This window comes from Castor canadensis, chromosome 5, assembly GCF_047511655.1.
Source record: "Castor canadensis chromosome 5, mCasCan1.hap1v2, whole genome shotgun sequence".
Classification (NCBI taxonomy): domain Eukaryota; kingdom Metazoa; phylum Chordata; class Mammalia; order Rodentia; family Castoridae; genus Castor; species Castor canadensis.
Window position 1 is genome coordinate 93932379 of NC_133390.1, and position 24544 is coordinate 93956922.

The 24544-nt window shown below is 34.1% G+C and overlaps 1 protein-coding gene across 1 annotated transcript in view; it reads right to left on the reverse strand.

The window, feature by feature from the left end:
* Positions 1-24544, reverse strand: part of Naaladl2 (N-acetylated alpha-linked acidic dipeptidase like 2) — an 807008-nt gene that overhangs the window by 518805 nt on the left and 263659 nt on the right. The window contains exon 5 of the mRNA XM_074073742.1: positions 21828-21978. Coding sequence (XP_073929843.1) covers positions 21828-21978 — 151 coding nt within the window. The remainder of the gene's footprint in view (positions 1-21827; positions 21979-24544) is intronic.

Genomic DNA, 24544 nt, shown 5'->3' on the forward strand with positions numbered 1-24544 from the left:
ATTTCATTTGTAACACATGTTCAGTGGAATTATTTGCTTACTTGTGTGATGAGGATTCTCAAATCTTATTTTTATTCTCTGAGGATGGGATCTATGTTGTTTTATAGTCTCCCCTAAATCCATAGCTCAACAATGTTCCTACCACAAAGAAATACTAAAACAAGAATATAACACATTATGTGTATATGTTTCATTCTGTGTATGCAGAAGAAGATACACAAATATTAAGAATAAGTATCTCTTTGTTAAAATTCAGAGTGGTGCTTTATTTCCTTCATTTTGTTTCTGTGGTTTTTAAAAATGAATATACTGTTACTCTGAAATAAAACAAATAAAACCAATAAAGTATGTGAAAAATATGTGAATGAAAATAAAATCAATATAAATCATTGGCTGCACTGTGTACCCAAAAGATATTTTGAAGCTCCATATGCAGTACATACGAATGTGTCCATACTTACAAAGAGTCTTTCCAGATGTGATTGAGATATAAGTTACACAGATTAGGGTACCCTAAACTCCAGCCACTCATATCCTTACAGAAGAGACATAAAGACAAAGTAACATACAAAGTCCATCCATGTAAAGATGGAAAAGAAATGGGAAAGATACAGCAAGTCGAGCAAGGAACACTAAGGACTGTTAACAGCCAATGAACCAGGAAGATGCAAGAAAACTTCTCCTGTAGACCCTTCAAACAGAGAAGTCCTTCTAGCCTCCTGAATTATGAGAATTTTTTAATGACATTCCATTTATGTAAATTTATTACAGCGGACCTTGGAAAACAACACAAAAGTCTATGAGAAACCTCTACAAATAGCTTTCTTAAAATTAGGCGATGAATTTTGTATATAGAACTAAAATTTTGATCTGCACTGGTCTCTATAAGCCATCACAAATTGTTGCATTTCTGCTGTGTGTTCCTAAACTTATTTCCTCTCTTTAAGGAAACGTTAATATAAAGCCATGACCAAGCAAGCACACAGGAGGACACATCGTCTTCCTCATCATCACCTTTACAATCATCATGGGTTACTTGTCTAGATGAGATTACCCGCTCCATTCTCCACCTCAGCACAACTAGGTGGTTAGTGTAGCATATCCTTGAAAAAATAAAAGTAGCTGATTTCATCAGTTTTGTCCCTTTCTGCTCTGAGTAGAATATAAAGCCTTATGGAGTTGATCTACTACATTTGATTTTAAAACTCCTCTTAAGTGTGTAGTCAGTAGTTAATTTACACTGAATCAATTCTGTTTATAAAATACAAAGCCTTAACTTGCTTTACCAGCTATGAGATCCTGGACTAGCCAATTGGAAAGAGACTAGATAATCCAAAGCCTATTTGGAGAGATTCAACACTTGACAAAAGGGAGAGTTGTCAGCAATATCTGTTGAAAGCTGAAAATTAATGCTGAGCGTAGTTTAACAAGCCCTGAGTCACCAGTCTCTGGTTCCTGTGCTGCTGCTTTGGAAGGAAGCCCAGTATAATTGCAGCAGCTCAGGCTTTGGTGTCAGGAGCAGCTTGACATGAGCCAACAACTTGCTTTGTGTGTACCTCACTGTCCTCATCAACAAAATGTTAACAATGACACTTGCCTTGAAAGACTAAAATTCTACAAAGGCCCAACACAGTTTTGGATGTTTAGGAGTTGCTCAATAAATAACTACTACTGCTATTACTGTTTTTATTTTGCCTCGTGAAGTAGTTGTTCAACTCCCATAGCCTGTTTAGTTTCATGGGTGGATTAAAAGAAAGGTAAATGCAGGTTCTGCTTTTAACAAGCTGTTTTAAAATCAAGGCATTCATTTAATCCCTTGACAAATCATTTAACCCTCTCACCTTCAGATTCTTCATATGTGAAATGAGAAGGTTGGAGTAGATTCTCAATTATCCCAATATTGCATGATTTTAATCAGAGCACAGAGAAACTGAAAAATGTCAGTTTTCTTCTTGTCATTCTGTCTCAGAGTCATTGAACCATTTTGACAGACTTTTTAATAAAACTTATGTATATAACACAGAATGTTAACTCCACTAGGGTGGCTAATACAAAAATAGAAACCCTAATTTTTTTACTAGGCAACTTTTGTGATATAAGTACATATTTTGATTAAAATAAAAGAAAAAAGAAAATTCCTCTGTCTGTGGTAGGCTGAGGCTGAAGAGCTTTGGCGTGCTGACATGAGGGAAGATGGTAGAAGAAACACAGCAAAAGAAATGCATGTTATCCCATTTGTGTAAAATGATGCATACATGTGTAATTTTATGTTTTTATATATGTGTGTGTAAAATTGTGGCCATTAAACAATCATGGGGATGAACTCAGTGTAGTGGAATTTCAGAATTTTTTTCTTCATATTTGTATATACTATTTGAATTTTATAACAAATATCTTAATTCTATGTTACAAAATCTGTAATATATACACTTGAGTATATATAATATATTTAAATATGCAATAAATGACAAATTTTTAATTTCATTGCAGTTGATATACCCTTCTACATGAATCTCCATCAGGACAATTGGAATAAAAAATTTGCTTATTAAATAAATTTCAGCCTGTTTCCTTTAAATACTATTTTAGGTAGGGTAAATTCAAAGGTAGTGTTGAGTTCAATGAAATGCTTTTAAATGCCCTCTCAGGAAAATGTATCTGATGTCTATGCGAACATTACATTTGGATCTTCTAGTGTTTTGGAATGCCTCAACAGCCATTTCCCTGTTTCAACTGGTTATTAAATGGAAAATTGTTATGCCAAGGGATATGAAAATTTATATAAACTCTTCCAATACTAGCCAAAGTTCATACTTCATTTAAAAATTGACCTCTCTCCTTCCTCATTATGTTGTAGATTTCTAGCTCAGTCACACAGCTTAAAGCTGCCCATCCAAGACTCTCTGCTAGGGTACTGTAGGATTGTAGAATATCCTATGTCAAGTCAACAGACTCAAGTTCTCACAATCCTCATCTCCAATGACATCTGCTCCATGCTATGTAATTATCAAAGGAGACTTCCCAATGCCATATTGAAACTCCTCTTTGCCCAAACACTGCACATTTCTCCTCTACAGTGCTTACCATGTGGGGTCCACTTGGTGTGGTGCCTATCAGGTTGTTTCTTTTTAGAATCCAGAAAACCATTGACAACACCCTAGAACTTACTCTGACCTTTCACTCTCCCTTTCCACAAACCAGAAAGACCCCTTTCTTTTGTGAAAGAAATTTTCCTTTACCATGTGTTTTCTGTTGAAGTTATATTTGACATCCACATTACATGGTCCAATATGGTGGGGACTGAAGTGGGTGATAAATTGACCTAAGAAGGATGATACATGAGAAAATATCTGTAAAATAGTGATTAATACTAGCAACAATAATGAAAATATCTACCTCATATATTGTTCTCTGAAGACTAAATATTTTCACTTTAGTAAAGAGGTTGGAACATAAAAAATATTTAATAAATGAATGCTTTTCAGAACTGTTTGTCTATTAAATGACAAAAATTAAATAGAAGTTGTGATTCTGATGGGCTTTATAAAACTAGTTTATTTTATTACCAATATCAGTAATAATCTTTCCATATCTATTTCACTAATATTTATTGATAAGTTGGAGAGATTGCTTTTATTTTTAAAATAGTGTTTCAGTACTCCATAATTAAGCATATAAACCTCCAAAATATAAACTCAAAAAAATTATCAGATTTTAAAGTTAAGTAATTGAAGCCAGAAGGAAAGAGGCAAGGAAGAGCCCTTGGGAGAAGGTTTCTCATAACTCCATCTATACAGTTCCTCTGACAGTATCTCAACCTAAGCCTGGATAATTTATAAAGAAAAGGCCTATGGATCAGGAGGCTTGGTGGTTCAAGAGCATGGCTCAAGCATTAGAGAAACAAGCAAGCATAATAACTTGCTTTCCCAATAACTAGTCTAGTCCCAGGAGAAAGGCAATAATTCCTCTAATGGCATAATAACCTCTTAAAGGCCCCACCTTCTGACACCATTAAATTAGCAATTAAACTGCACCCATGGGGAAAACCCTGGTCCAAGCCACAGCAGGGATGGTAAGCATGCCTGACTAGCAGTATGGGTTGTTTTAGGGAGAGGAAAATAGAAAATGAGAGCATGGCTTCCTGCCCTTTGCACTACTGAATTTTAAGCAAGCTACAGTGTTGGATGTAAGTAAATTGCAAAATTGAAACAGATGAAGTAAACCAGGACAAATGCTGTTGAAGACAAGTGCTGTTTTTTATGCACCTGGGAGAAAACTGCCAGATACAATGGGATCCACCGGGTTGCTGGCACAGACATACATTGACCTCTTCCTTCAGCACTAGCAGAACTCTCGATTTTACAAAAGCACTTCGTGATTATCCGTGATGCTGGCAGAGAAAATAACATATAGCTTGTCGGTATTAACGAGTGGTTTTGTGCAACTGGGTTTATGAGACAAAATGGAGTTTCTTCAGGATTAAAAGAAACTTGAAAGTCTTACAGCACGGAAGGAAATTTTTTTAAACAAAACTGATTCCATGGCTTTCTCTTTTTCCTTTACAGATGAAAACATGTCACTTTAACAGTGATTGTATTCATTCTATCTCCTCATTCAATTTGTTATTCTATCTACTCCCCACACATCTACTGCTGTCTTTCACTTCTAATATTTTTAACCAAAATTTCATTTTTAACATTTTCCTGTGAACACTGCATATTTTCCATGTCAGTTCTTCAGTATCAATACCCCCTCCCACCCTGCCTCTTCATTAGTTTAATCAGTGGGAAAGAAAACAAAAAACAAAAAACACATGATCAACATACATACAGCCTCCAGCAGACATGCAGAAGGTTCACACAAGATTCGTGCAGGTGACCCAACGAACTAAACAACAACATAGATTTTGAAAGGTTTTAAGTGTCCCTGGCTAACTTCCTTAATTTAGTTGTTTTGTTCCCTGGCTGTCAAACTGGACAACCAATGCCATTCCAAAAGTCCCTTAAATTATTATAGCTTACAGGAAACACTAACAATTATGTAGAATTTGTTAAGAAAAATATCAAGGATAAGAGTCATAGGAATAAAGAATTTGTTCTAATTAATTAAATCTCAATTTTTTCATGACTACATTGAAAAAATTCTACACCACTAGGAATTTGCTGCTTTGAAAGTTTATATTGTAGTAAATTTCACTACACTAAAACCAAACATGTAACTGATTGGTACCATATTTTATTGGACTTTTCCATAAGGATGAAGTGTAGAGGATGGGTTCTTTGACCCAGGATGATTAAAGTTTGGACATGATGAAAAGCTTTATCTAAGGACAATATTAATTGTGAAGTGTTGATTAAGTGAGTAAACTAAACAAAACCAAAAAAACAAGAAAAAGTTTAAAGATAGAAGTAAAAATAATTAGAAACATTCTTTTCTTTTTATTCACTGTTATTTCTTTAGTGTTTGTCAAAAGGCACAATTTAAGGAAGGCAGAGTCACCATTATAGTTTGGTTGAATATTTAAGCTGGCAAATTTGTTATAAAATATACAGAGTACTTCCTGAGACTTTGTATAAGTGCGCTTCTGTATTATTTTGGAGAGTGATGGTAGTAAGGTAGATACATTAGATAGGTAGATAGATAGATAGATAGATAGATAGATAGATAGATAGATAGATTGATTGATTGATAGGTAGATACATATAGGTAGATCTGAAGACAAGCTCAATGTTGAGAAACTCATGAGAGTGAATTCAGCTTAACATTGGAACAACAAAGGATTGCCATCAACTTTCATGATGTCTACTTCTGATAGGACAAAGCAGTAAAGGGGACAAAATGCTTTTGGGTCTGATGTAGCTTACCATTTTATTTTCATCTTGCACAGTTCTCTGTCCTATGTTCTACCCACACATAATCACAAAACACTTGCCCCTTTAGTGTTAGTTCTTTTTGAGCTTGTGGCTCCTTATCTGGAGCCCATCTCACACTTAGAATAAGATATAGTATATATAGACAGCTCTGTTGTCTCTTTCTTGAAGCATTTTATTTTTTCATCTAAGAAATTTTATCTCATTTCTGACTGGTCAGCTCCCACTCAAACTTTCAAAACAGTTGGAGCTTCATATGAAAAAATAAGGGACTCTGAATTGTCAAAACAAGAACAAAGTTGGCACATACATAATTTTCCTCCCTACCCCACCACCTTTTTTTGGTGGTGTTGGGGAATTAACTGAAGGTCTTAAGCTTGCTGGGAAGGGACATTAAAGCTTGACTCACTCTATCAGCCCTTTTTGCTTTGGTTATTTTTGAGAAAATGTCTCACTTTATACCCAGGCCAGCCTAAACTATGACCCATGTATTTGTGCTTCCCCACATAGCTAGGATGACAAATGCAAACCACCACACTCAGCCATTGGTTGAAATGGGGTCATGCAAACTTTTTGCCCAGGTTGACCTTGAAATGAAATCCTTTCAATATCTTTCTCTTGAGTAGCTAGCACTAAAGGCTTGAGTCACTACCCCTGGCTTCATACTTACCAATCTTAAAGCCTTCTAAAGTTCCAGTAATTAATACAGTGTGTTACTAGAATAAGGATAGACAAAAGGATCAATGAGAACAGAATAGATAGCACAGAAATAAACCTATATATATGCTTATCTATGATTTCCAGCAAAGATATGAAGACACCCAATGTGAAAAGAATAGTCTTTTCAAGTCACGGAACTGAGATAATTGACTTTCCACATGGAAAAGAATAAAGTTTGATCCCCACACCATGCCATCTACAAAAATGAATTCAAAATGAATCAAAGACCCAAATTTAGAAGTTAAAATTATAATACTAAAAAGGAAACATAGGGGTAAACCTTCATGACCTTGGCCTATATGACAGCATCCTACAGTATCAAAATCACAAGTAATCTGAGGGAGAAAGGGAAATTAGATTTCCTCAAAATTAAAATTTTGGGCATAAACAGAATTAACAACAACAACAATGAAAGATAGCCTGCAGAACAGGAGAGAATATTTACAAAGCAAATAATGATAAACAATTCAAAGGATGGATGCAGTGGTTCAGGTATGTAATTCTAACTATTTGGGTGGTGAAAATAGGGAGGATTGCAGTTCTATACCAGTCTAGGCAAAAAGTTCTTAAGATCTCTTCTCAACCAATAGCTTGGCATGGGGGTGAGGCACCTGACATCCTAGCTACATGGAGAAGCACAAACACGAAGATCATAGACCAGGCCATCATGAGCATAAAGAAAGTCCTTACTTCAAAATATAAAGAACAAAAAGGACTGACAGAGTAGCTCAAGAGGTAGAGCACCTGTCTAACAAGTGCAAGGCCCTGAGTTCAACTCCCAATACCACCAATAAACAAATGAATGAATAAATAAATAAACAACTCAAAATTCAATAGTAAACATGAAAAAACCATACTAATGAAAAATGTGCAAAAGACATTTTCCCAAAGATATTCAAATGGCCAATAGGCACATGAAAAACTCCACAACGTCAATAGTAATTAGGGATTAGCGAATCAAAACCACAGTAAGTCATGCTTAGTAGGATGATTGTAACTTAAAAGACAAAAAACAAAATTCAGGAATATGTAAAAATTGCATGCCTTATATAATGCTGGTGGGAACTTGAATTGGTGTGACTCCTACAGAAAATAGCCTGGCAATTCTTCAAAAGGTTATATATAGAATCAATATATGATTCAACAATTCTGCTTCTAGGTATACAACAGAGATAATTGAAAACATAACATGTTCACACAAATCTTGTATATGAATGGTTTACCAGCATCACTCAAAGAACCGAAAAGTGGAAAATCCCAAATATTCACCAACCAATGAATGGATAAATAATGGTATCCAAAGAATAGAACACTATTCCACCACAAAAGCGTAAGATATCAATAAATACTACAATATGGATGATACTGGAAAATTTTACGCTAAATATAAAAAGTCCATCACAGGGTGTTACGTGATAATGCATGAATCCTTTTATTTAAAATGTCCAGAAAGAGAAATTCATAGAGAAAAAAAGATTTGTTGTTTCCAAAAGTTGGAGGGAAGAAGAAATGGGGAATGACTGCTCATGGAAACAGGGTTACTTTTTGTGATGAAATGGGTTGGAATTAGTGATTTCTGTAAACTTGTGATAACATTAAAAATAGTGAAGTGTATACTTTCAAAATGGTGACTTTTATGGTATGTGGATTATATCCATTTTGAAGCTAATTAATTGAAACAATATTTCCTATGTGATTGATTTTCTAGGCTAAGGAAGTTATTCATCCCATTGGAATTCTTTGTTCTATTCTAGATTCATTGTAATTATTCTGTAGTCAGTCCTCCCATATGTTGGCCCCTTTGGACCTTTACCTTCTTAAGTAATGGGATTTTTTTTCTTTTACTTTCTTGTGATTCAATTATACTCACTTGAGTAATACTGATTTCTTCATAAAGAAGGGAACTATTAGCAAGTATGACTTAATCATGAAAAAAGGAAGAAAGTAAGATCTTGTTCATTGTTTCTTCACTTTAGCAAAACCAAAAGATTGCTGATGAGTATCGTGAAGAGTGCAATGGGCTTGCTTTTACAGTTCTAGGGCCATTTAAAGAAAGGTCTATTCTTAAAACTACTCTTAAAGCAATTTTTAAAACTCCCTGATTAGAACTATCTTCTTTCTGTGGAACTCAGGGTACTAAAAGTTGTCCAGCTGTTCTAGGTCTCATAGAAATTCCTTCAATCAGGTAGTGTCAGGAGGGAGGTACCTGAGGGCACGGTCCAGCAGTGAGAGCTATTGGTTCCGGGGCAAGTGTGCAAACTTAAAAATCTTTTAGCTTACTTATTTCTACTCTGTTCACCATCCTGAAAAGCATGGCCCTTGAAAAAAGAGCCATATTTCATGAATATCTACCTCATATATATGTACATTATAGCTGTCCTAATTATCTTAGCTATTTTTGTATTTATAAAGTTTATAGTATTTCATCTTTGACAAAGAATTTTTTTAGTATTTTTTCTATGTCATACCACCACTTAAATGACAATATAAATTTTTGAGTTATATTCACCAAAATTATTCCTGTTCTATGTTTTTGTTCATAGAGAAAATAAAATAAAATGATTAGAGAGTTTTCAGTGAATGTGAATATCATATGCTACACACTTGGAAGTCTCAAAAGACTAAAAATAAGTTTCAATGTGATTTAATTATAGACTTTAAAATAGTAGTGTGTTGGAGGTTACCTTTCTTGAGACAACTCTTTCTTGAAATATCTCACTCTTCGGATTTTTAGCACATTTACTTATTAGTTTGGAAGCTTTCTCCCATAAGAGAAATTTATCCCCCAAATTATATTCTCTTTCTTTTACCTTTGAGTGCAGGATCTATCCAGATAGGTAATGGATACAGTCCTTAAAGGTTTTATCAAAAGATATTTTGTTTAGAGGATCCATAAGTCCTCTAAATTGCAGGCAATTTTTAGGAACTCTGTTTTAATGTACAGTTCTCTGGGAAGAAGTTATATTTCTCAAGGTGATCAGAACCTCAGTAAGGATTGTCACTGCCTCTTTGTGCCTATTCTCATTATATAATATTCACTCTTTGATTCAGAACTGTTATCTTCAGAATCCATCTAGTTGCTAAGAAGAATTAAAAACAAATGTAAGGCATCAATCCTGGCCTTAGGTATTTTGTCATGCAATTAAGCAGTCATGTTTTCATGTCTTTGTTTTTAATATGGGCAAAAGTGAATTCAGGATTTCTAAGATGATTTCAAGTGTTAGAAATCTAAAATTGTGAATCATTATTCATGTACAACAGTGGAGTTAAAAGAAAAGGAAACCCACAAACTATATAGGACCTTTGGACCTTTTCACAGGGCACTCAGCCAGCTGAAGCTCATAATTCAGAGCTGGAAGATATCTGAAGCATGACCATCCTATCCAACCTCCTCATTTCCCATAAGCTCTATCATTTGAGAAGTGACTGTAGTCAATGTGTGATGAAACTGTCATTATTTGCCACATTGACTCTGAGATTTATCTTTATTCTCTTTATTCAGTCTGCTGAGGAACAGCTTTGAACCATCTGCCAGCCCACTGTGCCAGCCGTGGTTGCTCCCCACTCCTCCAGGGCTCTGCTGTACTGCCAGAGGCTGTGCTAGAGGCTGTGCTTCAGTGCCTCTTCCAATTCTTGCCCCTTTTAAAATTATCACACTTCAACTCTGCACAACTGGTGCACTTACTTTGCTGTCTTCCTGTCATTCTGTGCTGCATTCTGTGTAGTGCTGATGGGGTATGGACCCACTTCCTTGAGCTTACCTCATAGACAGGCCCTCAGAGATGGGATAGGATCAATTTCACCCTTGTTTAAAGGGAATTCAAGAAATTCTTGCATCCCTATCTACATTTTAGTGACTGAGACTCTTCACACAAGTGCTAGAACTCAGTCAGTCCTGCTTAGTTTGATTTGTTTTTCTTATTTGTCATCTTAAATTGATAATCAGTCCAATGCCTCTGTTGCTATAAAATTGGGGTCTAATTATACTTTTAATAATCACCATATGGGAGCTAGTCCCTGCTGTAGAACCTCATGCCCAAATTGACCCCAATTCCTGGCTCCTTGTCTCCTACAACTCTTCTTTCTCTAACTTCCCAGGGCATGACCAGGAAGTCTTCCACACCACAACCGTATTGCTGACTATTACCTAAAAATTCACTTGTATTCTTTACTAGTACAGAAGTGAAAATCCAAGATTACATTATTAGTTGGGGTTCTGCAGTCCTGTGTCATCAGAGCTGATCTCAGGGGCAGGGTGCTAAGTTCCTCTTGGTTGTACTAATTTGTCCTAGGGAATATGAAATCATAAACCAAAATGAGTTCTTTACAAATTATAGTCCTAATCAGAAACAGATACTAGTGAAGTACCATAATAGTCATGCTTAGCTTTTTTGTTTGTTTGTTTTACTTCTTTTAGGGAGTAAAAATGGAGGCATGCTGAAAATGTTCTCCTTCTATACTTTCAAAAATAACAAAGTCAAAGAAGCTAGTTTTAAAGTTTCCTCTTGTATTATGAAATGCCGTAAACAAACAATTACAGAAAAGAGAGACTAAACAACAGAAATTTATGTCCTCACAGTTGTATAAGTTACAAGTCCAAGATCAAGGTGCCAGCAGGTCTGGTTTCTTCTGGATCCTCTCTCCTTGGCTTGCAGATTGTCATATTCTTCTTGTGTCTTCCTAGGGTTTTCTCTCTCCTTTTGTGTTCTAATCTCTTCTTAGAAAAATACCTGTCATATTGGATTGGGACACAACCTAATGTCCTCATTGCAAGTTAATTATCTCTGAATACAATTACATTCTGAAATACTGGTGGGTTAGTATTTCAAGATATGATTTTGAGTCTGGTCCGAATATACTGGGAAATCTTAGATTGAATCTAAAGAGGGTCACAATATCACCCGTAAATGCCTGTTATCTAATGTAATTATTCTTAGGACATCCTTTCACTCTAAAAACTATCTTAGTTAGTTTGTGTATTATCCATTTACTCTAAGTCTAATACAAGTTCCTTGGTTTTGTTCATTCTCCCTAGTGTGTCCAAAGCCTTCTGAGGAGCACCAGAATCACTGTGAGTAAAGTTTCTGTGTATTAAATCAGGCTGCGCTTCCCCAGATTAAATTTTGCTATGGATTTCAGAGCTTTCTTGGAATATTGAAATGACTGAGACTGTCAAAGAGATACCATAGTAACAACTTGCATGTGTTTGTATAGCAAGTGAAGAATTTCAATGAGATGTATTCTAGAAATAATTGCCTAAAGTTTATTCTTTGAAAATGAAGGTATCTATATTATCATTAAAAACTGTCATTTCATCATTTTTCCCAGGGAAAAAATGCATTTTCTATTCTGTCACTAAGATGGCAAAAATACCCAAGGGAGTGGTTAGAACTGGCTGTTTAAGAATTTTGTTCAAACTTGTATTTTTAAAAAAAACAGATTTTTTTGAGCATGGTTAGCAATGAACTGGAATGGATCATGCTGAGTAAAAGATTAGTTGGAGCACACTGATTTTCCAGATCCTACACTATGCCAAAAAATTCAATTATAAATCTAATTACAACTCTAATTGTTAAACAATCAACCAGATTATTTTATGTTGTTGAGTGTTTTGCTTCCTGCTGACTCATATGCAGGTGCACCATGCAAGTGTCAACTTTGCCATCACCATGCAACCTAATCAGCCATGCCCTTTCCTACTTTCCATGTTACTTTTTTAACAATTTCTTAGCCTACAAAATATGAAAAATCTAAGTATATCATCTCTATATAGGGGAAGAAAACTGGAGAAAGATTTGTAGTAAGAAGGGGAAGGGACCAGTGCTGCAAGCTAGCAATCCCTCTGTGTGATTGAAGGAAATAGTCCATCCAGAGTCCTAAAAATGGACTCTTATGGTCAAATGCATTTGGGACATTATTCAGACTTTTCAGGTTTTGGAGACTTGAAAAACATATCATAGTAACAATAGGTCTAAAAGTTACATAGAAAAGATATGTGGATAGCTCTGTTCGTCCCTCCACTTCCTTAAAATTTTAGCAAATAAACTTTTGCTAATGTTAGGAAGTCACCAGTTACAGTAACTATTGAGAATAGTAGGAAAAAAGAAGAAAGTAGTTCAGGAGCACTGTGACCAACTGAAGACAATGATAGCATGTAGTAATTATACAGGGGTGCATGCATACATGTAAATCACAGTCTGTGAATACACAGATGGCGTCAATTCTTGTTTCTTCAGTGTTACCGAAAGAAAGTTCATTACTTGACTGTTTCCAGCAGACAAAGGTAATCTTACATGCAAAAGACCTACCAAAGTCTAACTTTTGACTTATTGCAAGAGTAGGTCACATTTATATTCTTCAAAAATCTAATGCTTGCATGGTTTTCCCTCAAAATATGTAATATTCCAAAGATTTAATTTTTCAATTCTCTCCAATAAATTTGGGACTGAGTGGCTGTTGATAAGCAAAACAAAAGCAGGATACATTTTTTTTAATCCAGGATATATCTCTCAAATAAAATTATATGGGACTGAAATTTACAATGCCAGCAGTTTAAAGCAAATGCAATAACACTTTAAAGTAGCATTACAAGATTTATTTTAACATACTTAAAATTCAAAAACTCTTCAGAGAATTCTGGAAGTGGAAAAGTGTTTACTTTAGGTGCACTCAACTATGTTTTGGTTCAACACTAAACTATAAAAGAATTCATGAGGCATACCTAACGTGGCTCTGAGATTCTGCTTTGTAAATGCAGTTTTCAAATAACACAAGTGGTAAAAAAGGCAAATAATCCTTGGTAATCGAGATTGTGTATAGAAACAGTCTCATGGATAATCTAACACAGTAGGTAACTACCACATTTTGTATAAAATCACAATTTCAGACACTTATTCCATATCACTCTTCACACCAGTAGATTTTTTCCTTAATGGTGGAAATCCTCTGTAAAAGCCACATTGATCACTAAGCATTTGAAACTTAGTACTTAGTCTGACTGAATTTTAAATTGTATTTCATTTTAATTAAGTTTACAGCTAAATAGCTACACATGACTAGTGGCTATCTTATTAGACAATACACACCTTGTCTTTCTAACTCAGAACCCAGAATGGAGTTAAAGTCAAGTTTCTGTGGTGAGGCACAGCATATTCAGATGCTCTTTTGGGATGTTCTAACCTTTCAAGGGACAGTTGCCCAGCTGCTGTGGATGTTAGAAGGGAAAGTCTCCATTCTCTGGATTTGTCTTAGTTATAGAAAATAGTATCACTCAATGCCATGCCATTCTTGGAGAGACTAACCTCCAATGACTAATTGCAAAAGGGGCATAAAGACTGGATCATTCAGACCACTAATGGACATGTCTGATAGATCATATATTCACTTGGAGTTGGACTATTTTGCAGTTTCACATTTTCATCCTCCTAATCTTGCTTGTGCTCCTGTTTCTACAGGTGTTAATCTCTAGTAAGAATCTTGTAAACCAAACTTTTTCTCAATACTTGTTTCTGGAGAATTCAGCCAGCATCAATCTCTAAGAATTGGTAATGTGATTGTTTCAGAATAACCAGTAAAAGGGGAAAAAAACAAAGTACACACAAGGAGCTATAGTGTATGACTGTTTGCATAAAACTAAAGGGCAAATAAGAAAACATGCACTATGCCTCCTTACATTTTTTTAAAAAATAAACATAAAAGACAAATCAAAAATAAATAACCTTGATTCCCTACAAGGAGTAGGTGAGCTGGGGGTGAAAGAATTGAGTGGGGACACTTGCTTGAGTACCCTTCTTAAATAACTTTGACTTTTAGAACCTTTCATACTTTATGAGAAGTCAATAAGAACAAAGAAAGAAAGAAATTGAAATACAAAGAGACAAATGAAACTAAATATATTTCAAAGGAAAAGCAATGATACTAAAGAGTGAAAATAAAGAACTAACCCAAGTAATTTTTGACTACAGTACCTGTACAGATCCTCATCCAATGATAATATAAATTATAAATATCTATATCATATATATTATATACATTTTATATATATGGATATGTATGTGTCTGTATATATGTATTAGACTTGTTTTTCACAGTGATCTGGGGAAGCAATTCTGTATTTTTGGCTTAGGCAAATAAATATACTGATGATAATAGGTGTCATATTTCTCTCTGTTGAGGGGAGTTACAATTACAGAAGAGGGAAGACTAGAATCAACCCTATACATGTTGGGTTAGAATGGAAGCTACCGATATCTATATATACCTATTTATCTCTCTCCATCTCCAAATCTAAATCTACCTAGATCTCTTCCTTTGCTTTGTTCAGCAAGAGGACTTAAACAATGACATCTCAGGAATAGTCAATTGATCCAGTGCCCAGAAATATCTAGACTTCTAAATATCTTTCTCCACTGAAAGGAAGTAGGGGTCTTAGGGTCTTAGGAGAAACAGCTTATTCCTTGTCTGAGATGTAAATAAGTATATGACTGAGCAAATAGTATAGAAAGGAAATCTCTTGCTTGCAAGACTGTGACTTCTAGTAGCACACGAGAAATGGTGGAATTAGAAAGTTGTGTTCTAGTAACTAGCCTTGTAATGAATGACCCAGGCAAGATACATCAATAGTTGCTAAAACTAGAAGGTAAAAGGTTGAAAAATAGGATAATTTCGTAGGCTTAAGGTACACCTTCACAAATTATTTTTATTATGTAGAGATAAGTATAATCTCCCATTTTTTGTTGTGGTACATGAGGTACATGAGCCTTGTACTTGCTAGGCAGGCACTCTACCACTTGAGCTGTGTCCCCAGTCCATAAATTATTTATTAATTGAAGAGGAAAAACTATTGTTCTTCAGACACCACGTTAACTAAGTGATAAAACATAAACATTGCCAATAACAGAAACAAAACCCTCTGATATCATAAACTGAGAGGGCAAAACATCATTTTAGAGTGTTCTGCTAAAACAAATGTGACCTAAATTAACTCATGAGAAACATCAAATAAACACAAATTATGGACATTGAACAGAATAAATGACCTTTAATCTTCAAAAATATTAAGGTAACAAAAGGCAATGTCAGTTCAAAGAATTATTTCAGATTACATGAGAACATCAAAAGACAACAATACAATTTGTGTTCTCAAAATGCATTATGGAGAAGAAGTAAAAATAGCTATGAGGAATATTGTTTTACAATTGATGAAATTTGAATGTGAACAACAGATCATGTTTTTGCACCAATATTAAATTTCCCAGTACTAATATCTATACTGTAGTCTTCACAATGGAAGACTTGTTCCATTCACCTGTTACGCACAGTGAATGACACAGTGAATATATCTGTTCTTAAGAAATGCAAACTGCAATTTTCAGAAATAAAGGCTAAGACATCTATCACACACTGTCAAATGATGAATATATATGCACAATATAAATAATATTTATCTGCTTTATAAATACACTTAAGTACATATTTATATATTCTATATGTACATAATTATCAACATATATAATTTGATGAGGCAAATGAAAAAATAATATAAGTAGGGTAAGCCTAAACTATTGATAAATCTGGACAAATGCTGTTTAGAAGTTCTTTGCCCCACTCTCACAATGTCCTTATGCTTAAATTATATCAAAATTTGAAAATTGCAAAAATAAACAAAGAAAATAAGTGGATAAATACATCTATCAGAAAATCAGAATGATCTAATTTATATTCTTCTACCACCTCCATCATTTCCCTATAACAAGATATGTTATCTTATGAAGTACAGTCTTACACCTCACAATTCTGAATTTTCTTATTTACATATGAAGACTGACGAGTAGGCAGTTTTCGTATCTTGGTTTATTTATCTATTTTTCCATTTGAAGTTCAGTTTACCCATTGAATTTGAAGTGAAGCTATAAGGAAAGTAAGCATAATAGGGTTTGCAGAGTGGAAAATAGACAAAAGTTAAACATGTATACATATGTATACATGTGATACATGTTTATATGTTACATATGTTATATATAACAAAATCAATTTGGATGACCTACACAAACAATACCACATTTTAGCATTTTTATATCTACATAAAGAAATTCAATAATACCAGCTGCTACTAAACCAAGGGTTTAAAAAGAAATTGCTTTTATCTTTATATTACCTTTATGATTTGATAGTGAATGTAAAATCATTTAAGGGAATTTTATAAGTTCAAACTTAATATTAGTCATACTAGTAATATTATCTGTAGGAGTTTTAAGTTTGTCAACAGGAAAACCTTCTCCCACTATTAGTCCTAACAATGGCATATCTGGATGCCTGGAAGCTAGATGAGAAAACTGAACTGTGTATTATCTCTCAGTCTCATTTCTGATCTTTCATGATATCTTAAATGATATTTTCCACTCTGCAATCACCCAGTTTCTTGAAAATGTGAGTTATACTCATGGTTGTAAGAACAATTTGAATTTTTGAGAAGGATAAGATAAATGCATTTTGCATACACTTGGAAGCTATTAAATAAACAGTTTGATAAAGTTGGGGAAATGACAGAGTTTGAACATATTCTACCAAATTAACCCATGTTATTTCACAGCTTTTATATGTTGAATAATAAATTATTAAATTATTTAATATTTATATTTATAATGATATTTATATTAATATTTATTTATCTTTTTAAATTTAATAAATTAAAATTTCTGGAAATTTTAGATACTTAACAATGGTTCTCTTAAAATCATTCTAAGAATCAAGTTGAATGCTATTTCATTAGAACAGAAGACTTCAGGACATACATAGGAGCTACCAGTCAGGCGCAGTGAAGTAGAAGAATAGAGATGCTTTTTATTTTTCCCCAACAAAGTGACAAGGCACTTCATGCTGTGAATCTTTGCTTTGACAATGAGGCACATATTTATATTTTCAGCTATTCTAGTAAGGAAATAGTTCAACATTGTCTCAGTTGATTTAGCACCAACTCAAGTCAGACTTCAGACATTTGTCCAGGTAACTGGACCAAGAATACCGGGTGAAGATTTGACACAAATTACAGTGATATTCTTTATTCATTGAACAGTTTTGGCAGGGGTGATGATGAACAGGCAATAGGTAAAAAGCACACAGATCCACTGAATTGCAACACTGGGAATATTAATATTACCAAACTGTGTTTGATACACTTCAGTAGAGTAAAGCCACTAAAAAAGACTTTCCTCTCTAGAATTTAAAACAAAGGAAAAGAAGAAGGATTATAGCAAGCAGAAGGATATAAATACAAAGCTTTTAAGCAGGATGGATTCCAGAAAATACAGAATAAAGACATTCAATTCTAAGTCAAGATGAAATAAATAGCTTGGATTCCAGTTAATAGATTTACCAGGGGAGGTAGTACTAAAATTAAAATCAACACTTCAACCAACATAAAATTCAGAAGATAAGTTATATGGGAAGGAAAAGATTTCTGGCTCCTAAGACTATTTCAAGTTCAGGTTTCACATTGTCTTAAATGTCCCTATTTTTTTGGGGGGGTCTTACCACATGTAGCTGACTATTGATTTTAGATCATGTATATCTGACTACCAGTGTTATAGTTATAAGCAGTTACTCTAAGTATCAGTACTGTGCTCCATTTACTCCAGCATCTGACTAAAATTATTAAGATTTTTGTGCTTCAAATTTCAGAATAGAATTTTGCTATGTGAACCTTTAAAGAATCTTATAATTCTACAATTATACTGTTGTAGGGCAAAATGTTATTTGACCACTTTAATTCTTTGTTCTGAATCCATAAATAGTCAAGAAGTATTCTGCTAAGCAGAGCTACCTTTTATGGATAGTGCACTGCTTGTCATTTGGACACTGCACTTGGATTATGCAGTGTGGAAGAGTATATTGACATTCTTGATTAAAAACACTTACTTAAATCAATGCAAAAATCATATCATATTTCCAAGCAGTAAAAAAGAATGAACTACTGATACATGTGACAGTGAAAAAATATCACAAGATTATTCCAAACAAAAAGAGTCTGTGTAAATATAATATATTCTGCATGTGTCTTTCTATTTTTATTCAGTTGTAAAATTTTCTATCATAAGAAAACTAAAACAGTGATCATCTAGGGCCATTCTGAGAAATAACTGAATGGACTCAAAAATCTTTGAGGTGATGATTGCTTTTGCTTACTAGTTGTGGAATTACACAGCTGTATCCACTTGTCACAAGATGTATACACTTAATTTAAGCATATTTTATCTGAGAAAATAGGAATGGTACTAGGGGGTGTGAGAGGATGTACAAAGAGAAAATAGTATATTGATAGCTGAAAAAGCTGTGTATCATATGAAGTGGTGATTACACTATTACTTTTATTTTGTTTATAGTGAAAACCAAACAGACAAGATTAAAAATTTACCTCATGGGATTTTTTTTTTGGTGTTCTAACCTTCCTTAGAGCTTAATTACCCTTAAATTAGCTAGTGAAACAAAGTTCCTAATATTGTAAAATGAAGTAGTTTTAGATTAATTCCTCCAGTGATCCATTTAACCGTCAGTGTTTAGAGTATGAAATCAGATACTTGGTTCATGTTGGACAAACTATTATTTATAGTTTTTATTTACAATCCACAGCCTGTATTCTCCTTTACCTCTACCCTTAGAGAAAATATTTTTGGAAGCTTGTATTATTTTTTTCAAAAGTCAATGAAACTATAAGACAGAGATATTGGGAAAATTTCAGGAGAGAGGGGATAAATGATTTAGAAGCTAGGAATATAAAAACCACAGTTAGAGCTCCTAACTACTCCAGGCAAAAAATAAATAAAATTAGTTGTACTTTTTCCTTTTCTGTGAGTATATAGAGGTTCATCTGTAAGAAAGAGACACCCTCCCCCTGCTATTACTATATTTGTAAAACAAGTTTCAATGTGAGAGCTATGTATGTGACCTTAAGTACCATAGTAGATAACCTCACTGATTGCACTGCTATTTCACCATGGGAACTAAGAGGCCTGAGTTATAGTTTTAACCCAATGGTTATTCATTTTTGTTTGGGAATATAGGCAGCAAGTATGACTACTCATATTATAAAATTTTTCTTTAAAAAAGCATCCTAAAAGAATGATGGAAATAGAAAACTATCATTTAGCAAACACCCCAGTAATAATTGTAACAAACAACAATCATGAATGAATTCTCAAAGTTGTGGGGAAATGTATGAGAAGAAAAAGGATATATAGAACGTCATAGAATCTCCCAAATAGATACTCATTAATTACAAAGGAAAAATAACAGAAAACTGGCAAACACCACCATAACCTAGGGATCAAAGTGTTAACTTATGAGAAATGTGACATATTAACAATGTGTACCTCTTGAAATGCACTGAGAAGGGCAGCAGATCTCTACTATAGTGTTCCTGCCAACAGTGTGTGATCACTCCCAAATCATCACAAACCATTGGACAAGTTCAACTGAGGGACATTCTAGAAAGCAACAGACCAGTGTTTAAAAGTGTTAAGGAAATAATAATAAAAAATACTGTGGAAGTATTCCAATTTGGACAGTATTATGGAAACTAAGTGCAAGATGGAATTCCAGATTGGATGCTAGGCCAATAAAAGAGAAACCATGGGAGGACTTTAGAATTTGAATAAAATCTGTAATTAGTCACTTGCACCAATGTTAATTTTATGGTTTCATAATTGTAGTGTGCTTATGTAGATATTAATATTAGATTATGCTGGGAGAAAGATCTGCAGATTCTATATACACTATATTTACAGTCTATAAGCTCAAATTATTTCAAAATAAAAAGTAATATTTTAAAAAGCATTCTGAGATTCTTTAAGACTTTTGCAAACATTTTGCAATATGACTGAATATTGTATTAGTGAAATAATCTGGACCAAGAAACTATTAAGGATAAATGTTGCCAACTAAACAACTTTCCAAAATAAAGTGAGTGCTCAGAAATTATACACTTTCGGTGATATTACAGTTCACTGACTTCTTACAAAGAGCTGCCAAATGCATCCTCCTGAAAAGCTGAGAAATTACAACTCAGGATGAGAGCATTTGCAAATGAGAGAGCTAAACTAGTGTTTTCAGTGATGTCCAGAAATTGTAGATGGACAACTACTAAATCCAGTTTCAAAATTGAAGTGACAGAATAAGAGTCTGAACAAAATACAGATCAGTGGGAACTCAGAAAAAAAATGCTTCCATGGTTTATAATAGAAGATAAAGCTGTAATCAGTAGACTCAAAGAAATTACAAGAATATAATTCCTGTGTGATTCAGCTTACTTCCCTCTTGAAGAAAGTTACTAACAGATTAATAGAGTAAATATATATATATATATATATATATATATATATATATATATATATATATAAAGATAGCTGGATTTGAGTAAGGTTAATGGTAATATGTTTAAAAATATTTAGGGAAAAAAGAAAAATTACTGGCAGAATATGTAGATATTACATATTTTTTGTTGTTTCATTACTAATTCAGTTGTTATGGTCACCCTGAAGATAGGTTCAGAGTACTTTTTTCTCATCCAAAGGCTGTGGGCAGAATATTTGCCAATGACACATTGGACATAAATTCAATGATGCAGTGAGTATCTGCCAGTCACAGTTGTCTTCTCTCTGCCACGTGTGCCCCACTATCACAAACTCACCTTTCTGAGAAAAAGAAGGATATTTGATGCAAAGGTGGCTGTCTGTATACTGCCAGCAATTGGCTATGTCAATGAGATTCCATCTCTTGAGGAGCCAGAAAATTTGATCATATTACTCCATTATTCTTTAGCAACTTGTTCCACTGCTTTACTAACCTCAACATGTGTACCTCCTAGACTTTAGGCTTCTAGTTACTGCAGCTTGCCCAAAATGGCAGTACACATTTCATGCTCCTGGGTATTTGTATATGAATCCAACCTGCATAGAGTGCTTACCCCTCCTGGTGTTAATGTACCTTATCTACCAACCAATAATAACAGAAAATATTTGCTGTCTGTTTATGATAACACAATTTATTGAAGTAAAATTTTATTATAGATTTTTTTAAAGTTTTATTGCAACAGGTTGGTAAGAGGTTTGAAAAGATAAAATATTCACTTTAAAAAACATGGAATGGTAAGAATTATTTGAAGTTACTGTCTCTTGGTTGATTTAGATAGCATGCACTTACAAGTATTATTGTATATTGTAAAGCTTACAAGAACAAACTTACCAACACTTGGGTAACCAGGAGTGGAAGGGTCTCCTCCTGGATTCAGTGCCACCATGAAGGTATCATTGTCAAGATTTGCAGTCTTTGGTAAATCACAGGGATCAATATATAGAAGAACACCTCCAAATCCAGCCTTTTCCAATAAGGAAATCTGAAAGAGGACAGAGTATTAAAAAAAAAGATCATGAACATTACAAGTTCATATGCTACCATTTCATGAATGTGATTAAAATAGGATGATTCCTTTTCCTTTAATTATTACTGATTTTTAAATAAGACACCAAATCACACAATTATCAAACCCAATTAGGCTTTTCTATTCACCTCTTCTTTTTATCCCCATCTTGACTTTAACCAGCATTCAAATATTTATATTTGATTCCAGTTGTCTGCTCATGGAATTTTTCATACTCTCTTTTTAAATTGACTAAATAGATTCGGGCTTTCTACTTTTGTGAATTAACAGAGGATCAATTATGCACCAGGTTCTACTTTTAAAAGACTGGTTTTATTGCCATACAATCCAACAATACCACTCCTAGGTATATACCCTAAGTAATGTGAGTGAGATTAGAACAAAGGCACTTGCACACCCATGTTTACTACAGCATTATTCACAATAGCTAAACTATCTAAATAGTCAAGATACCCCACTACTGATGAATGGATTAAGAAAATGTATGGTATTTTTATACAATGGATTTTTACTCAGCCACAAAGAAAAAATGAAATTTTGTCATTGCAAGTCAATGGATAGAACTGGAAAACATCAACTTAAGTGAAATTAGCCAGGCTCAAAAGGTCAAAAACCACGTTTTCTCTCATATGTGGAATACAGACCTAACTCAACTAGCAAAAACACTTTTTCTTCCTTATTAGGCTCTTTTCTTCAACAAAACTAGTGATAAAGGCAGAACAGGACTTGCCTGAAACTGAGGGAGGAAGAGGGGAGAGGGTGGGGGAGGGGGACAGGGAGGAGAAATGATCCAAACAATGTATACACATGTGAATAAAAGAATAATAATTAAAAAAACAAAACAAACAAACAAAACCCCCCCAAAAAACAGACCTAATACAAATGCAGCAATATTATGAAAACCTGGTCACACTAAGGGAATGTCACACATGAGAGGGATAGGGCAAAAGAAGGAAACTAAAAAGATGAATGTGGTTGATGTACTCTTTATACAATAATGAATATAGAAATCTTAAACTGGCTGAAACCACCATAAGAAAGGGCCTAAGGTAGAATGAAGAAAAATAGAAGAGATAAACCAATTGAAGTTAATAATACATATACACATGGAAATATCACAAGGAAACTCCCTGTGTAGCTACCTTCATCTCACACAAGCAAAAATGTCAGATTTTTCTTTTTTCTTTTTCTTTACAAAATTGGAGAGCAGGAGGGCAGAACAAGTCCTGCCCAGGGTGGGAGGGTTGGTAACAGAGGGAAAGGGGAGGTGGCAGGAAAAGTGGGTAGGAGGGTGAATACAGTGCAAAAACTTGTGTGCACTTGTATGTAAATGCAAAAATGATACCTGTTGAAACTATTCCAGGAATCAGGGAGGGAGGGATAAAGTAGAGGAGAAGAATGGTAGAGGGAGTGAATTCAAGTATGATATATTTGATACATTATAATAACTTTTACAAATACCACAATGTACCTCCACCCAGTACAACAATAAATAAATAAATAGATAGATAGATAAACAAATGAAATTTTTAAAAAGCTTGTTCTTACCACTCTGATATCATTCCCTCAAACAGACACAGTATTCTGATTCATTTCCTCTAAGGCTAAGCCTGTCATGCCAGTTGTTAAAATGGTGCAAAACTTTCATATTTTTTGACCAATAGTTACTGTTCTAAACCTCCGGATGGTCCACATAAAGTTAGTCATCCTAATCTCTACCCTGGATGCCCAGAAGATCTGCCAGATAGGCAAATTAGGAATTTATGCCATAGCCAATGAGGATCCTCCTTCTAAATGATCAGCTTCTGTTCTGTTCCTATCATTAAACACTTTGAAAATAGACTTTATTCACCTCCTTTAAGACATATTTAATGCATAGATACCCTTCTGTTCCTTAGTAAGTACACAATATATAAGTATAATGAGACAGATGAACTTGACACTCTCCCAAGTTCTCTTTGTTTTAGCTTGTTAAATTGATTTTTTTTCCTTTATTCATCTTAGTGTGACTTACCTGATATGAAGAACAATAATCATGATTTGCTGATTCTATTTGTTTCCCATGAGAGAGTAAAAGTAATTAGAGGACATTAAAGGAATAAAATAGGATAAAATTAAAGGTTATATTAAGTATAGACAGTTACTGCTGATTGTGTGACTTTAGTTAACACCTATACTTTACTTCCTAATTACTGTTTCTATTGTTTACTGAGTTTTGAAGTGGACTAAGCAAGATGGTAGTTTATGGCTTGGCTGGACCACTCCATGAGGGCGGGGATCATGCTTATCTTCTCTATCATTGTATATCCTGAGTTTAGGCTTATAGTAGGCATTCAAAAACATTGGTAAAAGACAATGTATATGAATATGGTTGATATACTTTCTATTCGTGCACACAGATGGAACACTGAAACCTGAAAAAGTCATTTTATGAAGGAAGGACAGGGACGGGAGAAAATAATGGTGAGAATGAACCTAACCAGTGTACATTGTACCCTATATAGAAATGTCACAATGAAAA